The sequence below is a fragment of the Scyliorhinus torazame genome, chromosome 11 (genome assembly GCF_047496885.1).
Source record: "Scyliorhinus torazame isolate Kashiwa2021f chromosome 11, sScyTor2.1, whole genome shotgun sequence".
Classification (NCBI taxonomy): Eukaryota; Metazoa; Chordata; class Chondrichthyes; order Carcharhiniformes; family Scyliorhinidae; genus Scyliorhinus; species Scyliorhinus torazame.
In genome coordinates, this window is record NC_092717.1 from 103,498,266 (window position 1) to 103,520,132 (window position 21,867).

The 21,867-nt window shown below is 50.1% G+C and overlaps 1 protein-coding gene across 1 annotated transcript in view; it reads right to left on the reverse strand.

Annotated features, from left to right (window-relative positions):
- terf1 (telomeric repeat binding factor (NIMA-interacting) 1) overlaps positions 1 to 21,533 on the reverse strand; it is a 97,240-nt gene extending 75,707 nt beyond the window's left edge. The window contains exons 1-2 of the mRNA XM_072467567.1: positions 21,316 to 21,533; positions 18,226 to 18,321 (exon numbers count right to left, since the gene is read on the reverse strand). Of these exons, the coding sequence (XP_072323668.1) occupies positions 18,226 to 18,321; positions 21,316 to 21,502 (283 nt within the window). The 5' untranslated portion in view covers positions 21,503 to 21,533. The remainder of the gene's footprint in view (positions 1 to 18,225; positions 18,322 to 21,315) is intronic.
- Between the last annotated feature and the right edge of the window lie 334 nt (positions 21,534 to 21,867).

Below are 21,867 nucleotides of genomic sequence, written 5' to 3' on the forward strand. Positions count from 1 at the left end.
TCCCTCATTCCCCCTATTTCCCTCGCTGCTCCCCTTTTCCTCAATTGGTGTGCCAGCAACCTGCTCGCCTTCTCCCCATATTCGTACTGGACACCCTGTGCCTTCCTCCATTGTGCCTCTGCAGTGCCCGTAGTCAGCAAGTCAAATTCTACATGTAGCCTTTGCCTTTCCCTGTACAGTCCCTCCTCCGGTGCTTCCGCATATTGTCTGTCAACCCTCAAAAGTTCTTGCAGCAACCGCTCCCGTTCCTTACTCTCCTGCTTCCCTTTATGTACCCTTATTGATATCAGCTCCCCTCTAACCACCGCCTTCAGCGCCTCCCAGACCACTCCCACCTGGACCTCCCCATTATCATTGAGTTCCAAGTACTTTTCAATGCACCCCCTCACCCTTAGACACCCCCCCTCATCTGCCATTAGTCCCATGTCCATTCTCCAGGGTGGGCGCCCTCCTGTTTCCTCCCCTATCTCCAAGTCTACCCAGTGTGGAGCGTGATCCGAAATGGCTATAGCCGTATACTCTGTTCCCCTCACCTTCGGGATCAACGCCCTTCCCAGCACAAAAAGGTCTATTCGCGAGTAGACTTTATGGACATAGGAGAAAAACGAGAACTCCTTACTCCTAGGTCTGCTAAATCCCCACGGGTCTACACCTCCCATCTGCTCCATAAAATCTTTAAGTACCTTGGCTGCTGCCGGCCTCCTTCCAGTCCTGGACTTCGACCTATCCAGCCCTGGTTCCAACACCGTATTAAAATCTCCCCCCATTATCAGCTTTCCCATCTCTAGGTCCGGAATGCGTCCTAGCATCCGCCTCATAAAATTGGCATCATCCCAGTTCGGGGCATATACGTTTACCAAAACCACCGTCTCCCCCTGTAGTTTGCCACTCACCATCACGTATCTGCCCCCGTTATCCGCCACTATAGTCTTTGCCTCGAACATTACCCGCTTCCCCACTAATATAGCCACCCCCCTGTTTTTCACATCTAGCCCCGAATGGAACACCTGCCCCACCCATCCTTTGCGTAGCCTAACCTGGTCTATCAGTTTCAGGTGCGTTTCCTGTAACATAACCACATCTGCCTTAAGATTCTTAAGGTGTGCGAGTACCCGTGCCCTCTTTATCGGCCCGTTCAGCCCTCTCACGTTCCACGTGATCAGCCGGGTTGGGGGGCTTCCTACCCCCCCCCTTGTCAATTAGCCATCCCCTTTTTCCAGCTCCTCACCCGGTTCCCACGCAGCTGTATCTCCCCCAGGCGGTGCCCCCCCGCCCATCCCCTCCCATACCAGCTCCCCCCTCTCCCCAGCAGCAGCAGCAACCTAGTAATTCCCCCCCCCCCCCCCCGCTAGCGTAATTACTCCCCCCATGTTGCTCCCAGAAGTCAGCAAACTCTGGCCGACCTCGGCTTCCCCCCGTGACGGTCAAATGATGCCTTGATGTCAAGGGCAGTCACTCTCACCACATCTCTTAAGTTTGGATCTTATGTCCATGGGTGGACGAAGGCTATAAAAAGGTCAGGAGCTGAGAAGCCCAGGCAGAACCCAAACAGAGCGTCATTGAACAGTTTATTACTGTGCAAGTGCCACTTGAAACATTTTCAATGACACTGCCCATCACTTTGCCGATGATTGAGAATAGGCTGCTGGGGGCAGAAATTGTGGGTTGGATTTGTCCTGCTTTTTGTTGACAAGACATAGCTATACAATTTTCCACATTGCTGGATCAATGCCAGTGATGTAGCTGTACTGGAACAGCTTGGCTAAGGGCGCAGCTAGTCTGGAACTGCTGGAATGTTGTCAGGGCCTATAGACTTTGCAGTAACCAGTACCATGTGCTGCTTCTTGATATCCCAGGGAGTGAATCTGTGAGGTTGAAGACCTTCCGAAGAGGCCGATATGCCTCCTCCACTTAGCAGTTCTGGCTGAAGATTGTTGCAAATGCTGCAGTCTTGTCTTTGGCATTGATGTGCCTGATTCTCCCATCATTGAGGATGGGATATTTGTGGAGACTCCTCCTCCTATTAGTTCTTTAATTGTCCATCATTCATGACTGGATGTAGCAGGACTGCAGAGTTAGTTTAGATCCATTGTTTATGGGGTCGCTTAGCTCGGTCTAGTGCATGCTGCTTTCACTGTTTCGCATCACCGTTGTCCTGTGTTGTAGCTTCATCTCATTTTTGGTATGCTTTTCATGGCATGGCCCCATGCGCTCTTCATCCAACCAGGGTTGATCCTGGTAATGGTAGAGTGTAGATTGTGTAGACCATGAGGTTACAGACTGTGGTTGTATACAATTCTGCTGCTGCTAATAACCCACAGTGCCTCATGATATCCAGTTCTGAGCTGCTGGATCTGTTGAGCACAGGAGTAGTGCCACACAACATGAAGGAAGAAATGAGTTGCGCAGCAGTGGTGCTATCGAACCACGCTTGGTGATGGACATTAAAGTCCCCCACTCAGTACATTCTGTTCTCCTGCCACCCTCGGCGCTTCCTCCAGTTGGTGTTCAACACAGAGTACTGATTCATCAGCAGAGGGATGGGATAAATTAATAGGTTGCTTTCTTGCCCATGTTTGACCTGATGCCCTGAGACTTCACAGGATCCACAGTCGATGTTGAGAACTCCAAGGGTGAACCCATGTATACCACTGTGCGCCATATCTGGTGGGTTTGTCTTGTTGGTGGGATAAGACATATCCATTGTGACTTCCGGTTGCGGCTATGCGGAGCTAAGCCGCACGATTCGGCAGCTCCCGCTATCACGGACTTTCGGGCTCGTTAGAGGAGGCCCAACAGAATTTTTTTCGAAGACAACCCGTGGGGAAGGGAAGAGAGAGGTTCCCCATCAACTTTTATGGACCGGACCAGAAGTGAAACGGGCAAAAAAAGCGGCATTGGAGCAGCGGGAGAAGCGAGGGAAGAAAAGCAAAATGGCGGCGGCCGGGGACAAAGCGGAGTGCGGGCCGGAGCTGCAGGAGTTCATCAAGCGCTGCTTTGAGGAGCTGCGCAAGGAGATGCTGGCGCCTATGCTGTCGGCAATTGAAGGACTAGGGATGACCCAAAAGGCCCACGAGGTAAAGATCCAGGAGGTACAGAAAAGAGTCAGTGAGAATGAGGACGAGATCTTGGGCCTGGCGGTGAGAGTGGAGCAGCACGAGGCGCTGCACAAGAGGTGGGCGGGAAGATTCGAAGACCTAGAGAACAGGTCGAGGAGAAAGAACCTGCGGATCCTGGGTCTCCCTGAAGGAGTGGAGGGGGCCGATGCCGGGGCGATGATGGGCGCGGAGGCCCCTTCGAGGTCGCTGGAGCTGGATGGGGCACACCGGGTGCTGGCGAGGAGGCCCAAGGCAAATGAGCCGCCAAGGGCGATGGTGGTGAGATTTCACCGGTTCACGGACAGAGAGAGGGTCCTGAAATGGGCCAAGAAGGAGCGGAGCAGTAAGTGGGACAATGCAGATCCGAATATACCCAGACTGGAGTACGGAGGTTGCAAAGCGGAGAGCGGGTTTCAACCGGGCCAAGGCGGTGTTGCACCGGAGAGGAGTGAGATTTGGAATGCTGCAGCCAGCGCGACTGTGGGTCACACACAAGGACCAGCACTATTATTTTGAAACGCCTGAAGAGGCTGTGGACCTTCATACAAACCAAAACGTTGGACTCAAACGGAGGGTTTGTGAGGGTGGGGGGGGATGTTTGAGGTTTAATGTGTGATGGTTGTTGTATATAGGGGGTCAATCACGCGCAGGAAATGTTACATGGGCTGGGGGAGAGAGACAAGGCCGCGACAGGAGCTGCGCCAGAGGGGGCGGGGTAGGCTTTGGAAAGCGCGGGGTTCTTTTCTCGCCCGCGGGAAGAAAGGCGGGAAGGGGAATGGAGGAACGCATACTGATTGGGACACTCCCACACGGGGAGGTCAATGGGACGGCGGGGGAAGCCGGGGTCAGCAGGTGTCAGCTGACTTACGGGAGAGATATGGGGGGGAGCAAAAAAGCTAGACATGGGTCTAGCGGGGGGGGGGGGGGGGGGGGGGGTGGGTTGCTGCTGCACTGGCCGAAAGGGAATGGGACACAGAAGAGGTGGTCAGGGCGGGGGTTCCCCGGCTGGGGGACTGGAGGGTGAGGGTGGCACGGACATGGGACTGGCCTAGAAAAGGAGATGGCTAGTCGGCAGGGGGGGGGGGGCACCCTCCAATCCGGCTGATAACGTGGAACATGAGGGGCCTGAACGGGCCGGTGAAGAGGGCCCGAGTGTTCGCTTAAAGGGACTGAAGGCAGACGTGGTCATGCTCCAAGAGACACATCTGAAGGTGGCAGACCAGGTCAGGTTAAGAAAGGGATGGGTAGGACAGGTATTCCATTCGGGACTGGACGCGAAGTATAGAGGGGTGGCAATATTGGTGGGGAAGCGGGTGTCATTTGAGGCCAAGACTATCGTAGTGGATAATGGAGGGCGATATGTGATGGTGAGCGGTAGGTTGCAGGGGACGTGGGTGGTACTGGTAAATGTATACGCCCCGAACTGGGATGATGCTGGATTCATGAAGCGCATGTTGGGGCGCATTCCGGACCTGGAGGTAGGAGGCCTGATAATGGGTGGGGACTTCAATACAGTGTTGGACCCAGCACTGGACCGCTCCAGATCAAGGAGTGGAAAGAGGCCGGCGGCGGCCAAGGTGCTTAGGGGGTCTATGGATCAGATGGGGGGGGGGGGGGGGGGGGAAGAGGTGGACCCATGGAGGTTTGCAAGGCCGCAGGCCAGGGAATTTTCTTTTTTCTCCCACGTGCACAAAGCTTACTCCCGGATAGATTTTTTTGTTCTGGGCAAAGCTCATCCCGAGGGTGGAGGGGACGGAGTATTCGGTCATAGCCGTTTCGGATCACGCCCGGCACTGGGTGGAACTGGAGCTGGGGGAGGAGAGGGACCAACGCCCGCTGTGTGCGGCTGGATGTGGGACTGCTGGCAGATGAGGTGGTGTGTGGGAAGGTGAGGGGGTGCATCGAAAGGTACTTGGAGGCCAACGACAACGGGGAGGTGCGAGTGGGGGTGGTATGGGAGGCGTTGAAGGCGGTGATCAGGGGAGAGCTAATCTCCATCAGGGCTCATAGGGAGAAGACAGAGGGCATGGAAAGGGAGAGGTTAGTGGGGGAGATTTTAAGAGTGGACAGGAGATACGCAGAGGCCCCGGAGGAGAGATTACTTGGGGAAAGACGATGGCTCCAGACGGAGTTTGACCTGTTGACCACAGGGAAGGCAGAGGCACAGTGGAGGAAGGCGCAGGGGGGCGAACTACGAGTATAGGGAAAAGGCTAGTCGGATGCTGGCACACCAGCTCCGTAAAAGGATGGCAGCGAGGGAAATAGGGGGAGTCAAAGATGGAAGGGGAGCCACGGTGCGGAGTGCGACGAAAATAAACAAGGTATTCAACGCCTTCTATGATGAGCTGTACAGATTCCAGCCCCCAGCGAGGGAAGAGGGGATGAGACGATTCCTAGACCAACTGAGATTCCCGAGGGTGGAGGAGCAAGAGGTGGCTGGTTTGGGGGCACCAATTGGGTTGGAGGAGCTGAGAAAGGGTTTGTGGAGCATGCAGGCGGGGAAGGCCCCGGGACCGGACAGTTTCCCGGTGGAGTTCTACAGGAAGTACGTAGACCTGTTGGCCCCGCTACTAGTGAGGAACTTTAATGAGGCAAGAGAGGAGTGGACCCTGCCCCCGACAATGTCGGAAGCGGCGATTTCTTTGATCCTAAAGCGGGACAAGGACCCACTGCAATGTGGATCGTACAGGCCGATCTTTTTTAAGAGAGTAGGTAGGAGTATTATGAGGTTTGTGTGGGCGAATAGGACCTAGAGGGTAAGGAGAGGGTTCCTGGAACGCAGTAGGGACAGAGGAGGGATGGCGCTGCCAAACCTAGGGAGCTACTACTGGGCAGCAAATGTGGCGATGATCCGCAAGTGGGTGATGGAGGAAGAGGGGGCGGCATGGAAGAGGATGGAGATGGCGTCCTGTAAAGGAACGAGCCTGGGAGCGTTGGTGATGGCACCGCTGCCGCTCTCGCCGACAAGGTACACCACGAGCCCGGTGGTGGCGGCAACGCTAAGGTTCTGGGGGCCAGTGGAGACGGCACAGGGGTACAATGGGAGCCTTGGTGTGGTCCCCGATCAGGGGTAACCACCGGTTTGTCCCGGGGAGGATGGACGGGGGGGGGTTTCAGAGCTGGCATCGGGCGGGGATTAGAAGAATGGGGGACCTGTTCATTGACGGGACGTTTGCGAGCCTAGGGGCACTGGAGGAGAAGTTTGAGATACCCCTGGGAAATGCTTTTAGATATATGCAGGTGAGGGCATTTGTGAGGCGACGGGTGAGGGGAATTCCCGTTGCTCCCGGCACAAGAAATTCAAGACAGGGGTGATCTCGGGTGTATGGGTCGGGGGAGGGCAAGGTGTCGGCAATATACCAGGAGATGAAAGAAGAGGGGGAAGCGCCTGGTCGAGGAGCTGAAGGGTAAATGGGAGGAGGAGCTGGGGGAGGAGATCGAGGAAGGTTTGTGGGCTGATGCCCTGGGTAGGGTCAATTCCTCCTCCTCGTGTGCCAGGCTCAGCCTGATACAATTTAAGGCGGTTCACAGAGCGCACTTGACGGGGGCGAGGTTGAGTAGGTTCTTTGGGGTAGAGGGACAGATGTGGAAGGTGCTCAGGGAGCCCGGCGAACCACGTCCATATGTTTTGGTCATGTCCAGCACTGGAGGGGTTCTGGAGAGGAGTGGCGGGAGCAATATCTCAGGTGGTGAAAGTCCGGGTCAAGCCAAGCTGGGGGCTAGCAATATTTGGAGTAGTGGACGAGCCGGGAGTGCAGGAGGCGAAAGAGGCCGGCATTCTGGCCTTTGCGTCCCTAGTAGCCCGGCGAAGGATCTTGCTAATGTGGAAGGAGGCGAAGTCCCCCAGCGTGGAGGGCCTGGACAAACAACATGGCTGGGCTCATAAAGCTGGAGAGGATTAAGTATGCCTTGAGAGGGTCTGTGCAGGGGTTTTACAGGCGGGTAGCAACCGTTCCTAGACTATCTCGCGGAGCGTTAGAGGAAGGTCGGTCAGCAGCAGCAGCAACCTGGGGGGGGGGGGGGGGCTTGCCTGGGAGGGTGGATGAGCAAGAGATAACATGAAGGATTGGTGAAACTGGCACGTGCGGGAGAGAGCCAGTGCACAAAGCTATGTAACATATCATTTTACCATGTGTATATCTTGTTCATTGCGATTTCTTGTTATTTTGTTACGAGGGGGGGGTTATTGTTTGTAAGGGTGAAAATTGTGTTAAAAAACTTTCATAAATATATATTTTTTAAAAAGACATATCCATGGTTGGTCATGGTGGTCTCCAGGACATTGTCAGTAAGGTATGATTGTCAGGCTGTTGCTTGTCTAGTCTGTGGGACAACTCTTGTCCCAGATGTTAATAAGGAGGACTTTGCAAGGCTGACAGGGCTCGGTTTGCCGTTGTCATTTTAATGCCTCAGTCAATGGCAGATGATCAGTCTGGTCTTGTTCTTTTTTATAGATGCTTTGATACAACTGAGTCGTTTGCTGGGCCATTTCAGTGGGCACTTAAGAGTCAACCTCATTGTCCTGGGTCTGGAGTCATTTGCAGGCCAGACCAGGTAAGGGTGATCAATTTCCTTCCCTAAAGGATATTAGTGAACCAGACGGGTTTTTACAACAACTGACAATGGTTTCAGGATCACTGTTACCAAGACTAACTTTTTAATTCCAGATTTATTTTTTAAAAAAGCATTTTATTAAGACATCAATGATTTTATGATAACAAAAATTACAAATACAAATCAATACATAACAACCCCCCCCCCCAACCATACCCAGCCAACATGGCTTATACACACAATTCTCCAATCCGTCCATCTCCTCTCGCTGATCCCGCCTGAACCAAACCATACTACCTCCCCCTACCCACCCCACGTTCCCTAACCCCCTCCTATCGTATCTGCTAACAGTTTAGTTTTCCCCGAAGAAGTTGATAAACGGCAGCCACCTCCGGACGAACCCTAACATTGATCCGCTCATGCCGAACTTAATTTTACTCATGCCTGAGAAACCCAGCTATGTCACTAACCCATACCTCCGATTTTGGGGGCTCCGAGTCCCTCCACGATAATAGGATCCGTCTCCGGGCTACCATGGAGGCAAAGACCAAAATGTTAGCCCTCTCGCCCCCCTGGACTCCCGAGTCTTCCGACACTCCAGAGATCGCCACCTCTGGATTCGCCGCCACTCTCGTTTTTAGCACCATGGACATGACATCGGCGAATCCCTGCCAGAATCCCCTAAGCTGTGGACATGCTCAAAACATGTGGACATGGTTTGCGGCCCTCCCGCGCACCTCACACCTGTCCTCCACCCCAAAACACCTGCTCATTTGGGCCACCGTCATGTGTGCCAGGTGAACCACCTTGAATTGTATCAGGCTGAGCCTGGTACATGATGAGGACGTGTTGACTCTACTCAGAGCATCCTCCCACAGACCTGCCTCTAGCTCCTTACCCAGCTCATCTTCCCACTTGCGCTTTACCTCCCCTATCTGGGTTCCCTCCCACTCCATGAGCTTTTTACAAATTTCCGAAACCTTCCCTTCCCCCACTCCCATTTTTGAAACTACCCTGTGGCGGTAGAAGTGGAAAGGTCAAAACCTGCAGATAGCGAAATCCATTCCCACCCGGCAATTCAAACTCCTCCTCCAAATCCTCCCAGCAAGGAAAGCTCCCATCGATAAACAGATCTCCCAGCCTCTCAATACCCGCTCTCTGCCACCTGTGAAACCCCCCCAATCCAACCTCCCTGGCATAAACCGGTGATTGCCACAAATTGGAGCCTAAACCGACTCCCATATGCTTCTGCCACTGCTCCCATATCCTCACAGCCATCACACCACTGAGCTTGTGGAGTACCGAGCTGGCGAGAACGGCAAGAGGTGCCGTTAACAGTGCTCCTAAACTTGTGCCCCTACAAGACGGCGCCTCCACCCAATCCCACACCGACCCCTCCCCCACTACCTGATGATGGCTATATTTGCCACTCAGTTGTAATTCCTAAAGTTCGGTAGAGCCAACCATCCCCCCCCCCCCCCCCCCAACGCTCTGCTCCAACAGCACTTTCCTTACTGGCAGGGTTTTATCCACCCATACAAACCCAAAGATTACCGCATTAACCCACTTAAAAAGGGCTTTTGGGATAAAAATAGGGAGACACTGGAAAACAAACAAAAATCTCAGGAGAACCGTCATTTTTACGGTCTGTACCCTCCCCGCCAGTGGGAGCATGTCCCACCTCCGAAAGACCTCCTTCATTTGCTCAGCTAACCGGGCCAGATTTAATTTATGTAACTGCTCCCATCCCCGTGCCACCTGAATTCCCAAGTATCGAAAACTCCCTCCCACCACTTTAAACAACAACTCCCCCAGTCGCCTCTCCTGCCCGACACAACAATTGCCGAATACCCGGCATCCACCATCCCCCACCAGGAAAGCCCTGTCCAAAACGAAAAAGTTGATCTAGGAGTACACTTTGTGCACATGGGAGAAAAAAGAAAACTCCTTTGACCTTGAGCATCCAAACCTCCACGGATCTACCCTCCCATCTGTTCCATAAATCCCTTTAGTTCCTTCGCCGCTGCTGGCATCCTCCCTGTCCTCGAATTCGACCGATCTGACCTCTGATCTATAACTGTATTAAAGTCCCCCACCCCATGATCAGCCGATGCGAATCCAGGTCTGGGATCTTCCCCAACTTGTGTCCGATATTTACAATTTATACAGTTTCTTATTTACATCTTTCTTGGTATATCTTCTTCCGCCTGCCCCCCTTTCTGACCCTTCCCCTCCTTGGTATCCTCCTCTTCCTGCCTGGTTGTTCTACTGCTGCATTCCTGTTCTTTTTTTTTCACCTTTCAGCGGTTCATGGTGCAGGCCAATTGGGCTCGGGGCTTCCTGCCCCCTCTCCTCCTCCATATTTCTTCCCGTAGCTCCCCTGGGTCTGCTCCTCATCTCCTCCCCCCTTTGTACCTCCTTGTAGTGTGTGTTCTTGTCTGCTCTCCCCAGTCACTGTTGGCGTCGAACAGGTCTTGGAACAGGCCAACGAATTGCCTCCACGCTTTGTGGAAGCCCTCTCCTGACCCTCGGATTATGTACTTGATCTTCTCCAGATGGAGAAATTCCGCCAGGTCTGCAGCTGGGGGTGGTGCTGCTGATCGCCAGCCGAGCAGGATTCTCTGGCGTGCGATTAGGGAAGCGAAAGCAAGGACATTGGCCCCCTTCCCCATGTGTAACTCTGGCTGCTCCGATACCCCGAAGAGTGCTGCTCTCGGTCACGGCTCCACCCTCACCCCCACAACCTGGGACTTTACCTCGAAGAAGGCTGTCCAGAACCCTACAAGTTTGGGGCAAGCCCAGAACATGTAGGTGTGGTTGGCCAAGCCTCCCTGGCACCGTTCATATTTATCTTCACCTCCGGGAAGAACCTGTTCATTCATATTCTGGTCAGGTACGCTCTGTGCGCCACTTTAAACTGCATGAGGCTGAGGCTTGCACAGGAGGAGGTGGAGTTGGCCCTGCTCAGTGCTTCCTTCAGAGTCCCAACTCACTTCCAACCCCAGTTCGTCCTGCCATTTACGTCTCGCTTTGTCCAGTGGTAGTCTTGCCCTGTCCAGTAACAGTCCATAGATGTTCCCGCAGTCTCCCTTTACTGTCCGTGTTTATCAGTTCCTCTCAGTGTGTCTCTCGAAGCCCTCGGATATCCTGCCGTCTCCTTCCGGAGAAAGTGCTCGATTTGGAGGTGCCCAGGTTCCTGTCCTGTTGGTAGGTCCAGGTCTTCTGTCAGTTCGCTGTGTCGCAAGTCTGTCCCCCATGTAAAAGTCCCTAACTGTTAGCGCCCCCCCGCCCTGTCTCCATTTTTAAAAAGATGGCGTCGAGCATGGCTGTGGGAATTTATTTGTGGTTTCCGCAAATGGGGCAATTTGGGGACATCTCGGTTAGACCGAAATGTTGCCTCATCTGGTTTCATGTCTTTAGTGTGGCTACCATCATTGGGCAGGATGTGTATTTCATCAGGGGAGATGGGAGCACTGCCTTGGCGAGAGCCCGAAGGTCATTGGCTTGCAGGAAGACTCTTCCATCCTCACCCATTGCATGGTGGGTTCACAAATCTATCCCGCCACCTCTCTGCCGTAGCTGCCCAGTGGTAGTATTGTAAATTCGGCAGTGCCAGACTGCCCATAACTTTCTTCCTTTGCAGTGCTGATTTGGGGAGTCTTGCCCCCACCACACAAACGGCATGATTATTTTATCTATGCTGTGGAAGAAGGCCTTGGGGGATGAAGATTGGTATGGATGTGAACAAAGGAACTTCGGCAGTACGTTCATTTTGATCGTTTGTACCTTCCCTGCCAGGGGTCATTATTACATTCATCAGCCACCTGATGTTCACAGTTAGCTGCCTACCCTTGACAAAGCCCGTCTGGTCGTCTGCGACCCCCTCTGGCATGCAAGATCTCCAGTCTCTTGGCCAGGACATTCACGAGTATCTTTGTGACTACATTAAGCATCAAAATGGGTCTGTACGGTCCACATTCCATCGGGTCTTTGTCTTTTTTGGGCACCAGCGATATCATGGTGTGTATTAGCATAGGAGGCAGGGTGTCCCTTGTTAGCGAGTCTGTGAATATATCCCTTAGGTGTGAGGCCAGGGCCGGCGCAGATTTTTTATAGAAGGCCGCCGGGGACCCATTGGGTCCCAGTGCCTTCCCCACCTGCATGGAGCTGATGCTCTCCATGTTTTCTCCCGACCCTATTGGTGCTTCCAGTTCCCACCGCCTGTCCTCCCCCACAACTGGCACATCGAGTCCATCGAGGAACCATTTCATCCACATGCCCCTGTTGGGAGGCTCAGAGGCATACAGCCCTCGGTAGAAGGTCTCAAACATCCGGTTGACCTCTTTTGGCTCAGTAACCAGTCTGCCTCTGCTGCTTTTCACCTGTGCTATCTGCCTCAAGCCTGCATGCTTTCTCAGCTGGTGAGCCAGTAGGCGACCACCCTTTTTTCCGTGCTCGTAGACGGACCCAGTGTCTGGCGGAGTTGGTGCACTGCTTTCCTAGTGGATAGCAGGTTCAAGTCTATTTGTAGCTTTTTCCTCTCTGCCAGAAGCCCTACGGTCGGGGCCTTGGAGTACTTTCTGGAGGATGGAGTTGATCAGTTGTTGCCTGGCCGATTTCTATTCCCTGTCTCTGCGAGCCTTATAGGCTATAATTTCCCTCCTGATCATAGCCTTCAGTGCCTCCCAGAACGTGGAAGGTGAGACTTCCCGTTCTGGTTGTTAGTAATGTACTCACCTATGGCCTGTGATATTTTCTGGCAGAAGGCCTTGTCGGCCAATATGTCTGTGCCCAGCCTCCATGTGGGGTGCTGGGCACGGCCCATCTCCAATCTCACATCCATGTAGTGTGGAGCGTGGTTGAAGATGACTATCGCGGAGTATTCTGCCCTTATTATTCCTGGAAGCACCGATTTCCCACTACAAATAAGTCGATCCAGGTGTATACCGTATGGACCGGTGAAAAGAACGAGAATTCCTTCTCACCGGGGTGTAGGAACCGCATGGGTCCATCGCCCCATCTGCTCCATGAATACTCCCAATTCTCTAGCCATGCCTGTCTTTTTCTCTGTTCTGGGGTTTGATCGGTCAGTCAGCGGGTCCTGCACTCACTTAAACTCACCCTCCCGATCAGTTGGTGTGTGTCAATGTCGGGGTTTCCGCCATGGTCTTCTTTATAAAGTCTGCGTCATCCCAGTTGGGCGCGTACACGTTTACCGGTGCCCCGTCTAGGACACTGCTGACCATGACGTACGCCCCCCTTGGTCCATAACCGTCCTTGTCTCCGTAAACTTCGTCCTCTTGCTAATCAGTATAGCTACTCCCCTAGCCCTCGTCCCTTAAGATGAACGGTACATCTGCCCCACCTGGTCCTCTACTTTCTCCTTCAAGCTGCTTTGGGTTGCCACCAACCTTTTCAGCTCTGCTTCCAGAGCGATGATCCTGTCGCTCTGGTCTGTCGAGCTCTCTCAAGGCCGTGGATCATCCTCCCTGCGCCTCCACTTTCTTCCCCAGTCCGTCAATCATCTTTTGTCGGGTGACCATCACCTCCGTCAGCACCACCTTAACCACCAGCTAGATCTTGATTCTGATCGCATCTATCAAGGCGCCCAGCTCCTTCTTGAGCTGGGCGCCTTGAGTCTTCCATCCATCTCCAGATGGCGAGGGGGGGGGGGGGGGGGGGGGGGGGGCTGATGCTCGAGTTGATGGTCTCCCCCTCTCTTTGGCGGCTGGGGCCTCCTTGCCTCGTGGTGTAGCCGCCTGAGTTGGCCAAGTCCCGATTTAAAATGGCGAACGGCAAAGGCTGAAGGGAAATTCAACCAACACAGGCAGAAACCAGCAGGTGCAGGTTTACTGTGTATTTAACGCTGCAAAAGCCCAGACAGCATCGATACCAGCGACCATCAGCATAATAATGTAGCAGCCATCTACATACTAATAAGCAATCCCCGGGAACAATCGCAACATTTAGGACAAACAAAGCTAAGCCAGACTCCCCGGCGCCAGCAGGAGCCAACACAGAAGAGGTTAACGAACACCTCAAGACCGCCCATCGATCAGGGAACCGCTCCAGTATTGGAGAAATCGAACCAAGCGATTGGAACAAAGTCCAATCACCTAGAACCAGGTACAAGGGTCCGCCCCGAAAGGCGGGAAGCCCCTGGCGACTATAAAAGTTAAGCCCCAAGTTCAAATCGTTCTCCTTGACCAGGTCACTCAGCAACGCGAAGCAACCCCCGAGAGTGAACGGTCCAAGCTGCCACATCCCTGAAGTAAGTCTCAAGTCGATGCTCGCTACGAGATAGGCGCTCCTAGCTAACAGTCCATACCAGCTTTGAATCCCGCAGTTCAGATTCCGAACGAAAGGCCATTTGTTCCCCTGACCTGGTGGGCCAGACAAAGTTAAGTATAGGCCTGTTAGTTGTAGAAGTAGCTTAGAAGTAGAATTTGTGCATGAGTAGCGATTACTGTGTATAATAAATGTGCTTTGATTTGAATCTTACTAATTGGTGTGTTGAGTTATTGATCATTACTTGGACTTGAACCTCGTGGCGGTATCACAAAGATACCTGGCGACTCGAGAGCAAAAGGTTATAAAACAGAGGCAATTGAACCAACCAAAAGTTAGCAACAGTGGGTCTGCGCTGGTTCGCTGTTCGTGGCCCTTTCCGCCACTTCTGCTATCCTTTTGGCCTCTTGAGCTTCCGTTGGCTGGTATTTTTTGCAGTTGTTCTCTTTCTTCTGTTGGGGTTATTTTGTTATCGATATTTTGGGCACAAAGTGTCTTTTTTCATTCTGGTTGGAAGGAGAGCCATCTGATGTGCGTCTGCTCAGCCCATCAATGTCATCGGAAGTCCACAGAAAGAAAACTAGAGAGCAGTTATGAGGTTGAAGGTTGGGTCAGTAGCTAAAGAACAGTAGTAGAGGGCTATCAGAAACTAAGGATATTTTCTGGATGTAGAATCATTAAGCTAGAGTGAGATCTATGCTTGAGTTATGCCCATAATCATGAGGTATTTAAGGAAAGTTAGAGGGCTGCCTAGCCAAATGCTTGTGGAGGGGCTCAAGAAATATCTGGAAAGCAGTGGGGACACGGAGTAACAAAGTGAATTCCTGATACCTGTAAAACACCTTGGTTTGGTCCCAGAAATTATGGAACTCTCAAGTTCCTGTGAAATATAGGGGGATTCTTGGGTGGAAATAAAAGGAGAACAGGGAGCGTCCTATTGAGACTTTCAGAAGAAAAGCGTTGACAAAATACAGCATTAAGTTAGTCGTACTTGCTTTGTATGACACCCGCAGAGAAACCTTTGAAACATCAAATCTTGTGGTGTAATTCTTTCAGTTGATAACTAAGAGCTTGAATTTATGTTTTAAAGTTACTGATCTCCACCTGAATCATAATATATTTCCAACTCAAGTTGAAGAATGCACAGCTGGTGGTATCCATGTGCTTGCAGAAGATGTCCTTCCAGGTGGTAGAGGTCATGGGATTGGACGGTTCTATCAGAACAGCTTGGCAGGTTGCTACATTACATTTTTTGAGATGGTACACCCTGCTGCTACAGTGCTGTGCAGTGGCAGAGGGAGTGACTCTTTGAGGTGATGAATGCAGTATCAATTAAGCTGGATCTATTTTGTTTTGGATGGCGTTGAACTTCAAGCAAACAATTTGAAGTCTGAAGTGCTACAGCATTATCAAAACATTTAGAAATTATATCATAAAATCATAGAATTTACAGTGCAGGAGGCCATTCAGCCCATCGAGTCTGCACCGGCTCTTGGAAAGAACACCCTACTTAAGACCACACCGCCACCTATCCCCATAACCCCAGCTAACCTTTTTTTGGACACTAAGGGCAATTTATCATGGTCAATCCACCTAACTTGCACATCTTTTGACTGTGGGAGGAAACCGGAGCACCCGGAGGAAACCCATGCAGACACGGGGAGAACGTGCAGGCTCCGCACAGTGACCCAAGCCGGGAATCGAATCTGGGACCCTGGAGCTGTGAAACAACTGTGAAGTAACTGTGCCAACCACTGTGCTACCGTGCCGCCCATCATAATTCAATGAATATGTATGTGAACATATGTATGTGAACATGTGTATGCCTGGACCTCCATGCTTCTGAATGAAACACATCGCTTTCTGTTAACGTACTGTTTTGTCTGCTACATAACCAAATTTCAACACTTTCGACACCTAATACTTATGATCCGTATGCAGTTTAAACCCATGCACAACGTTTACAAGACTTTTTTTTTTACAAAGCAAAGATTGTATCTCATGTTTGCACTGTTGCCAATTCTCAATCCTATCACTGAAAACCAGTTTACAGCCAACAGAATATCTAAACCCCTGTTGGTCCAAAACTGGAATCACACATTTTCATATCACTAAAATTCATTGTGTGGTTTGCAAAGTTTCCTGCCAGTAATGAAGCAATTGAAGTTTTGTCTGCTTTGTGATTGAAAGTTGCATATCCATCAATTGCCTGCAGATATGTTTAACATGAATTATAAAATTAAAAATGCTCAAAACAAAATATTCTGCTCCAGTTGTGATTTGTGTTTATGAAAAATATGATTTTAATATTCTGCAGGTGACTCGAAGTGTAATTGATCCAATTGTCCTAGGCCCAACTATCTTCAGCTGCTTCATCAATGGCCTTCCGTCCATTAGAAGGTCAGAAGTGGGGGTGTTCTCTGATGACTGCACGATGTTCAGCACCATTCATGACTCCTCAGATACTGAAGCAGGCCATGTCCAAATGCAGAAAGACCTGCCAGGCTTGGGCAAGCATTCACGTCACACATATTCAGGCAATGACCATCTCCTACAACAGAGAATCTAACCATCACCCCATGACATTCAATGGCATTACCATTGTTGAATTCCTCACCATCAACATTTTGGGGGTCTTCATTGACCAGAAATTGAACTGGACTAGCCACATAAATACCGGGGCTACAAAAGCAGATCAGAGGTTAGGAATCCTGTATCGAGTAACTCACCTCCTGACTTCCCAAAGCCAGTTCACCATGTACAAGGCACTAGTGAGGAGTGTGGTAGAATAATTTCCACTTGCCTAGATGAATTTAGTTGTTTGACACTGTAGACCTAGGGCCTGCAACCAGTTTTTTGAAATGTTGTATTTTGCATTTTATATCTACTTTGTTCTGAGTTTAAGTATAGAGTAAAATATTAGTCATTTTGTATTTTTTTTACTTGGTAGGCATTGACCTTACCCACCTTGTGGTTTGATTAATTAATCAATAATAATCAGTGGTGACTTGTTTTCCTAGACCTTGTTACTCAGTTGAAGTGACATGCAGCTGGTGATTAGACTTAATCTTTTGTTTTCCATTTTTCAAGCTAAAATGAGTTGTCTTTTGTTTGTGATCAGAGGTATTGTTCTACTGCCTCCAGTGACTCTTGGGCTATGGGCCAGGACAGAGCAATCTTATGTGGTGAGGCTTGAAGCAATGGAAGATTACCAACTTTGGTGAGCTGTCGAGGAAAGGATCAAATTAGGGCTTTTGTTTATGCTTAAACATAAATCTGACTTTCTTCATGTCCTCGGATTACTTTTTGTATATTACCAATTATAACTGTTATTGTTATTACGATCACAATTCAATTAAATTGTTGCTTTTAAAAAAAAATAATTTTAGAGTATCCAATTTGACTTTTTCCCAATTAAAGTGGCCAATCCACCTATCCTGCACATCTTTGGGTTGTGGGGGTGAGACTCACGCAGACATGGGGAGAACGTGCAAACTCCATATGGACGGTGACCTGAGGCCGGGATCGAACCCGGGTCCTCGCTGCCATGAAAGGTCTTGTTAAACACATTATTGGTCATATTCACTCATTCCTATCACATCCAGAGTATGGCTTTGAACCCAAGTGAGATTGCAAAGGGACTCGCATGACTCCTTACAACACTATCCAGGACAAAGCAGCCAGCTTGATTGGCACACCATCCACAAACATTCACCTTCCACCATCGATGCACAGTAACAGAAGTGTGTACCATCTACAAGATGCATTGCAGGAACTCACCAAGCCTCCTGAGACACACCTTACAAACCAATGACCGCTAACATCTAGAAGAACAAGGGCAGCAGACACATAGGAACACCACCACCTGGAAGTTCCCTGTCAAGCTACTCACCATCCTGCCTGGGAAATACATCTCCGTTCCATTACTGTCACTGGATCAAAATCCTGGAACTCATTCTCATAACTGAACTGTGGGAGTACCCACACCACATGGACTGCAACAGTTCACCAGCAATTTCTCTAGGAAAATTAGGGGTGGGCAAAAAATGGTCTTGCCAGCGATACCCGCATAGCATTAATGAATTTAAAAATAACTGTAGGAGGGAGTGCTCACATTTTGTGTATTCATGTCAAGCATGTCGCTACAGAAAATGTATGCCTGATAATTACTATAATTTATATCATTTGATAAAACTACATATATCGCAGGACAACTTGGATCTCCAACTAACTTAAATCTGGCATTGGAGAAAATAAAACCATTTAATAAAAATAAGTTAATTACCGAGATTTTTCCCTTCAACAATTCGGGACAGGATTTGGCAGATATGCACCTTCTTTGTCTGTTTGGTCTCTATAATGGACGGGTGTTGAACAAAACCTAAAAGAAAAAGTATATATTTTTCATAATTACTGTATTCGAAGTTTGTGTAGCTCACCCAATATATTAATTTTTTTCGCTAAATTTAACGTTTTTTTGCTAAAGGCATTCCTATAATCTTTCAGAATATTCACTCACTCATCAACAAGACACTCACGAATCACACCTTACTGCGGATGAATCAATAGACATCCTAGCTCGAGCATAACCCGACTTGGGGCTAGCAATAGTTGTCCCCTCACTAATATTTCTTTGCCTGCTTCTTCCATTGCATGCCTTGTCTAAATTGATGCAGCAATGGCTAAGCGCTAGTCGACCTTTCTAAAGGCATTTTTAAAACGATCAAACTGCAGGTGGGTCTGTTCTCCAAATGTATGTTTTTCCAGAATTACACTGTAGGAGGAATGTCAGGAAGTAGAATTAAAATTGTAATTGTAGATAAATGGGGGGGGAGATCTGGTTAAGAAATTAGTAGATAGCTCAAGTGAATGCACTATAAACATGCTTGGGAGTTAATTATAGTTAAAAGTTAACCTACGTTTATCTTGGAAGGTCAGGGGTAGAAGTGTAAAACACGGTAAATGATGAATCCGCAATTCCACCAACCTTAGTGTCATCTGCAAACTTCCGAATCAGGCCAGTTACATTTTCCTCCAAATCATACTACAAACAACAAAGGTCCCAGCACTGATCCCTGCGGAACACCACTAGTCACAACCCTCCAATTAGAAAAGCACCCTTCCATTGCTACTCTCTGCCTTCTATGACTTAGCCAGTTCAGTATCCACCTTGCCAGCTCACCCCTGATTCCGTGTGACTTCACCTTTTGTACCAGTCTACCATGAGGGACCTTGTCAAAGGCCTTACTGAAATCCATATAGACAACATCCACTGCCCTACCTGCATCAATCATCTTTGTGACATCTTCGAAAAACTCTATCAAGTTAGAGACACGACCTCCCCTTCACAAAACCATGCTACCTCTCACTAATACGTCCATTTGCTTCCAAATGGGAGTAGATCCTGTCTCGAAGAATTCTCTCCAGTAATTTCCCTACCACTGACATAAGGCTCACCGGCCTGTAGTTCCCTGGATTATCCTTGCTACCCTTCTTAAACAAAGGAACAACATTGGCTATTCTCCAGTCCTCCGGGACATCACCTGAAGACAGTGAGGATCCAAAGATTTCGGTCAAGGCCTCAGCAATTTCCTCTCTTGCCTCCTTCAGTATCCTGGGGTAGATCCCATCATGCCCTGGGGACTTATCTACCGTAATATTTTTCAAGACGCCCAACACCTCGTCTTTTTGGATCTCAATGTGATCCAGGCTATCTATAGACCCTTCTCCAGACTCAAAATCCACCAATTCCTTCTCTTTGGTGAAGACTGATGCAAAGTATTCATTTAGTACCTTGCCCATTTCCTCTGGCTGCACACATAGATTCCCTTGCCTATCCTTCAGTGGGCTAACCCTTTCCCTGGCTACCCTCTTGCTTTTTATGTACGTGTAAAAAGCCTTGGGATTTTCCTTAACCCTATTTGCCAATTACTTTTTGTGACCCCTTCTAGCCCTCCTGACTCCTTGCTTAAGTTCCTTCCTACTTTCCTTATATTCCACACAGGCTTTGTCTGTTCCCAGCCTTCTAGCCCTGACAAATGCCTCGTTTTTCTTTTTGACGAGGCCTACAATATCTCTCGTTATCCAAGGTTCCCAAAATTTGCCGTATTTATCCTTCTTCAGCACAGGAACATGCCGGTCCTGAATTCCTTTCAACTGACATTTCAAAGCCTCCCACATGTCAGATGTTGATTTACCCTCAATCATCCGCCCCCAATCTAGTTTTTTCAGTTCCCGACTAATGTTGTTATAATTAGCCTTCCCCCAATTTAGCACATTCGCCCGAGGACCACTCTTATCCTTGTCCACCAGCACTTTAAAACTTACTGAATTGTGTTCACTGTTCCCGAAATGCTCCCCTCGGCGGGTTCATTCCACAATATCAGGTCCAGTACAGCCCCTTCCCTAATTGGGCTGTCTACATATTGTTTTAAGAAGCCCTCCTGGATGCTCCTTACAAACTCTGCCCCGTCTAAGCCCCTAGCACTAAGTGAGTCCTCGTCAATATTGGGGAAGTTGAAGTCTCCCATCACAACAACCCTGTTGTTTTTACTCGTTTCCAAAACCTGTCTATCTGCTCCTCTATCTCCCGCTGGCTATTGGGAGGCCTGTAGTAAACCCCCAACATTGCGACTGCACCCTTCTTATTCCTGATCTCTACCCATATAGCCTCGCTGCCCTCTGAGGTGTCCTCCCGTAGTACAGCTGTGATATTCTCCCTAACCAGTAGTGCAACTTCGCCACCCCTTTTACATCCCCCTCTATCCCGCCTGAAACGTCTAAATCCTGGAACGTTTAGCTGCCAATCCTGTCCTTCCCTCAACCAGGTCTCTGTAATGGCAACAACATCATAGTTCCAAGTACTAATTCAAGCTCTAAGTTCATCTGCCTTACCCGTAATACTTCTTGCATTAAAACATATGCACTTCAGGCCACCAGACCCGTGGTTTTCAGCAACCTCTCCCTGCCTGCTCTTCCTCAGAACCATACTGGCCCTATTCTCTAGTTCTCCCTCAATGCTTTCACCTTCTGACCTATTGCTCCCGTGCCCACCCCCCTGCCATACTAGTTTAAACCCTCCCGTGTGACACTAGCAAACCTCACGGCCAGGATATTTAAACTGGATATCTATAGTTGAACTGGCTGTCAGTTCAACACAAGCTTCATGATGGTAAGTGAAGCCAGCGCTCCGGGGAAGACGGAGAACATTGGGAGGGAAAAGGGCAAAAACAGAGATGTTTCGGGCAACGGATTCCTGACTCTGAATTTGGCAGCACCATGGATGAAGTAGTTTCTGTTAGCGAGCGCCCAGAGTGGTTAACCTGCAAAGGACTGGAGCCTTCACTGCAGCATCGGTTTGACCAAAGATACTGACCGTTCATGGCGTCCCTCATCATCCGGAATTCCTCGTACATCCCGGCTCCGAAATACCGGCACAAACAGTAATACATGAAATCCATCATCCAGCTGTTCGCCACCCCAACCATCTGGGAAAAATCATCCCCGAGAGACAGGCTTCCCGTTCCCTCAGCCCGGGCCACACTCCAACTACCGCCCTCCATTTCCCTCCCGGTGTCACACCAAATACCGTCCCCACTCCCTCCCCGTGTCACATCAAACACCGTCCCCACTCCCTCCCCCGTGTCACACCAAACCCCGTCCCCACTCCCTCCCCCGTGTCACACCAAACCCCGTCCCCACTCCCTCCCCGTGTCACATCAAACACCGTCCTCACTCCCTCCCCGTGTCACATCAAACACCGTCCTCACTCCCTCCCCGTGTCACACCAAACACCTTCCTCTCCCCCCCCGTGTCACACCAAACACCTTCCTCCCCCCCGTGTCACACCAAACACCGTTCCCCTTTTCCCCGTGTCACACCAAACACCTTCCCCCCTCCCCCGTGTCACACCAAACACCTTCCTCCC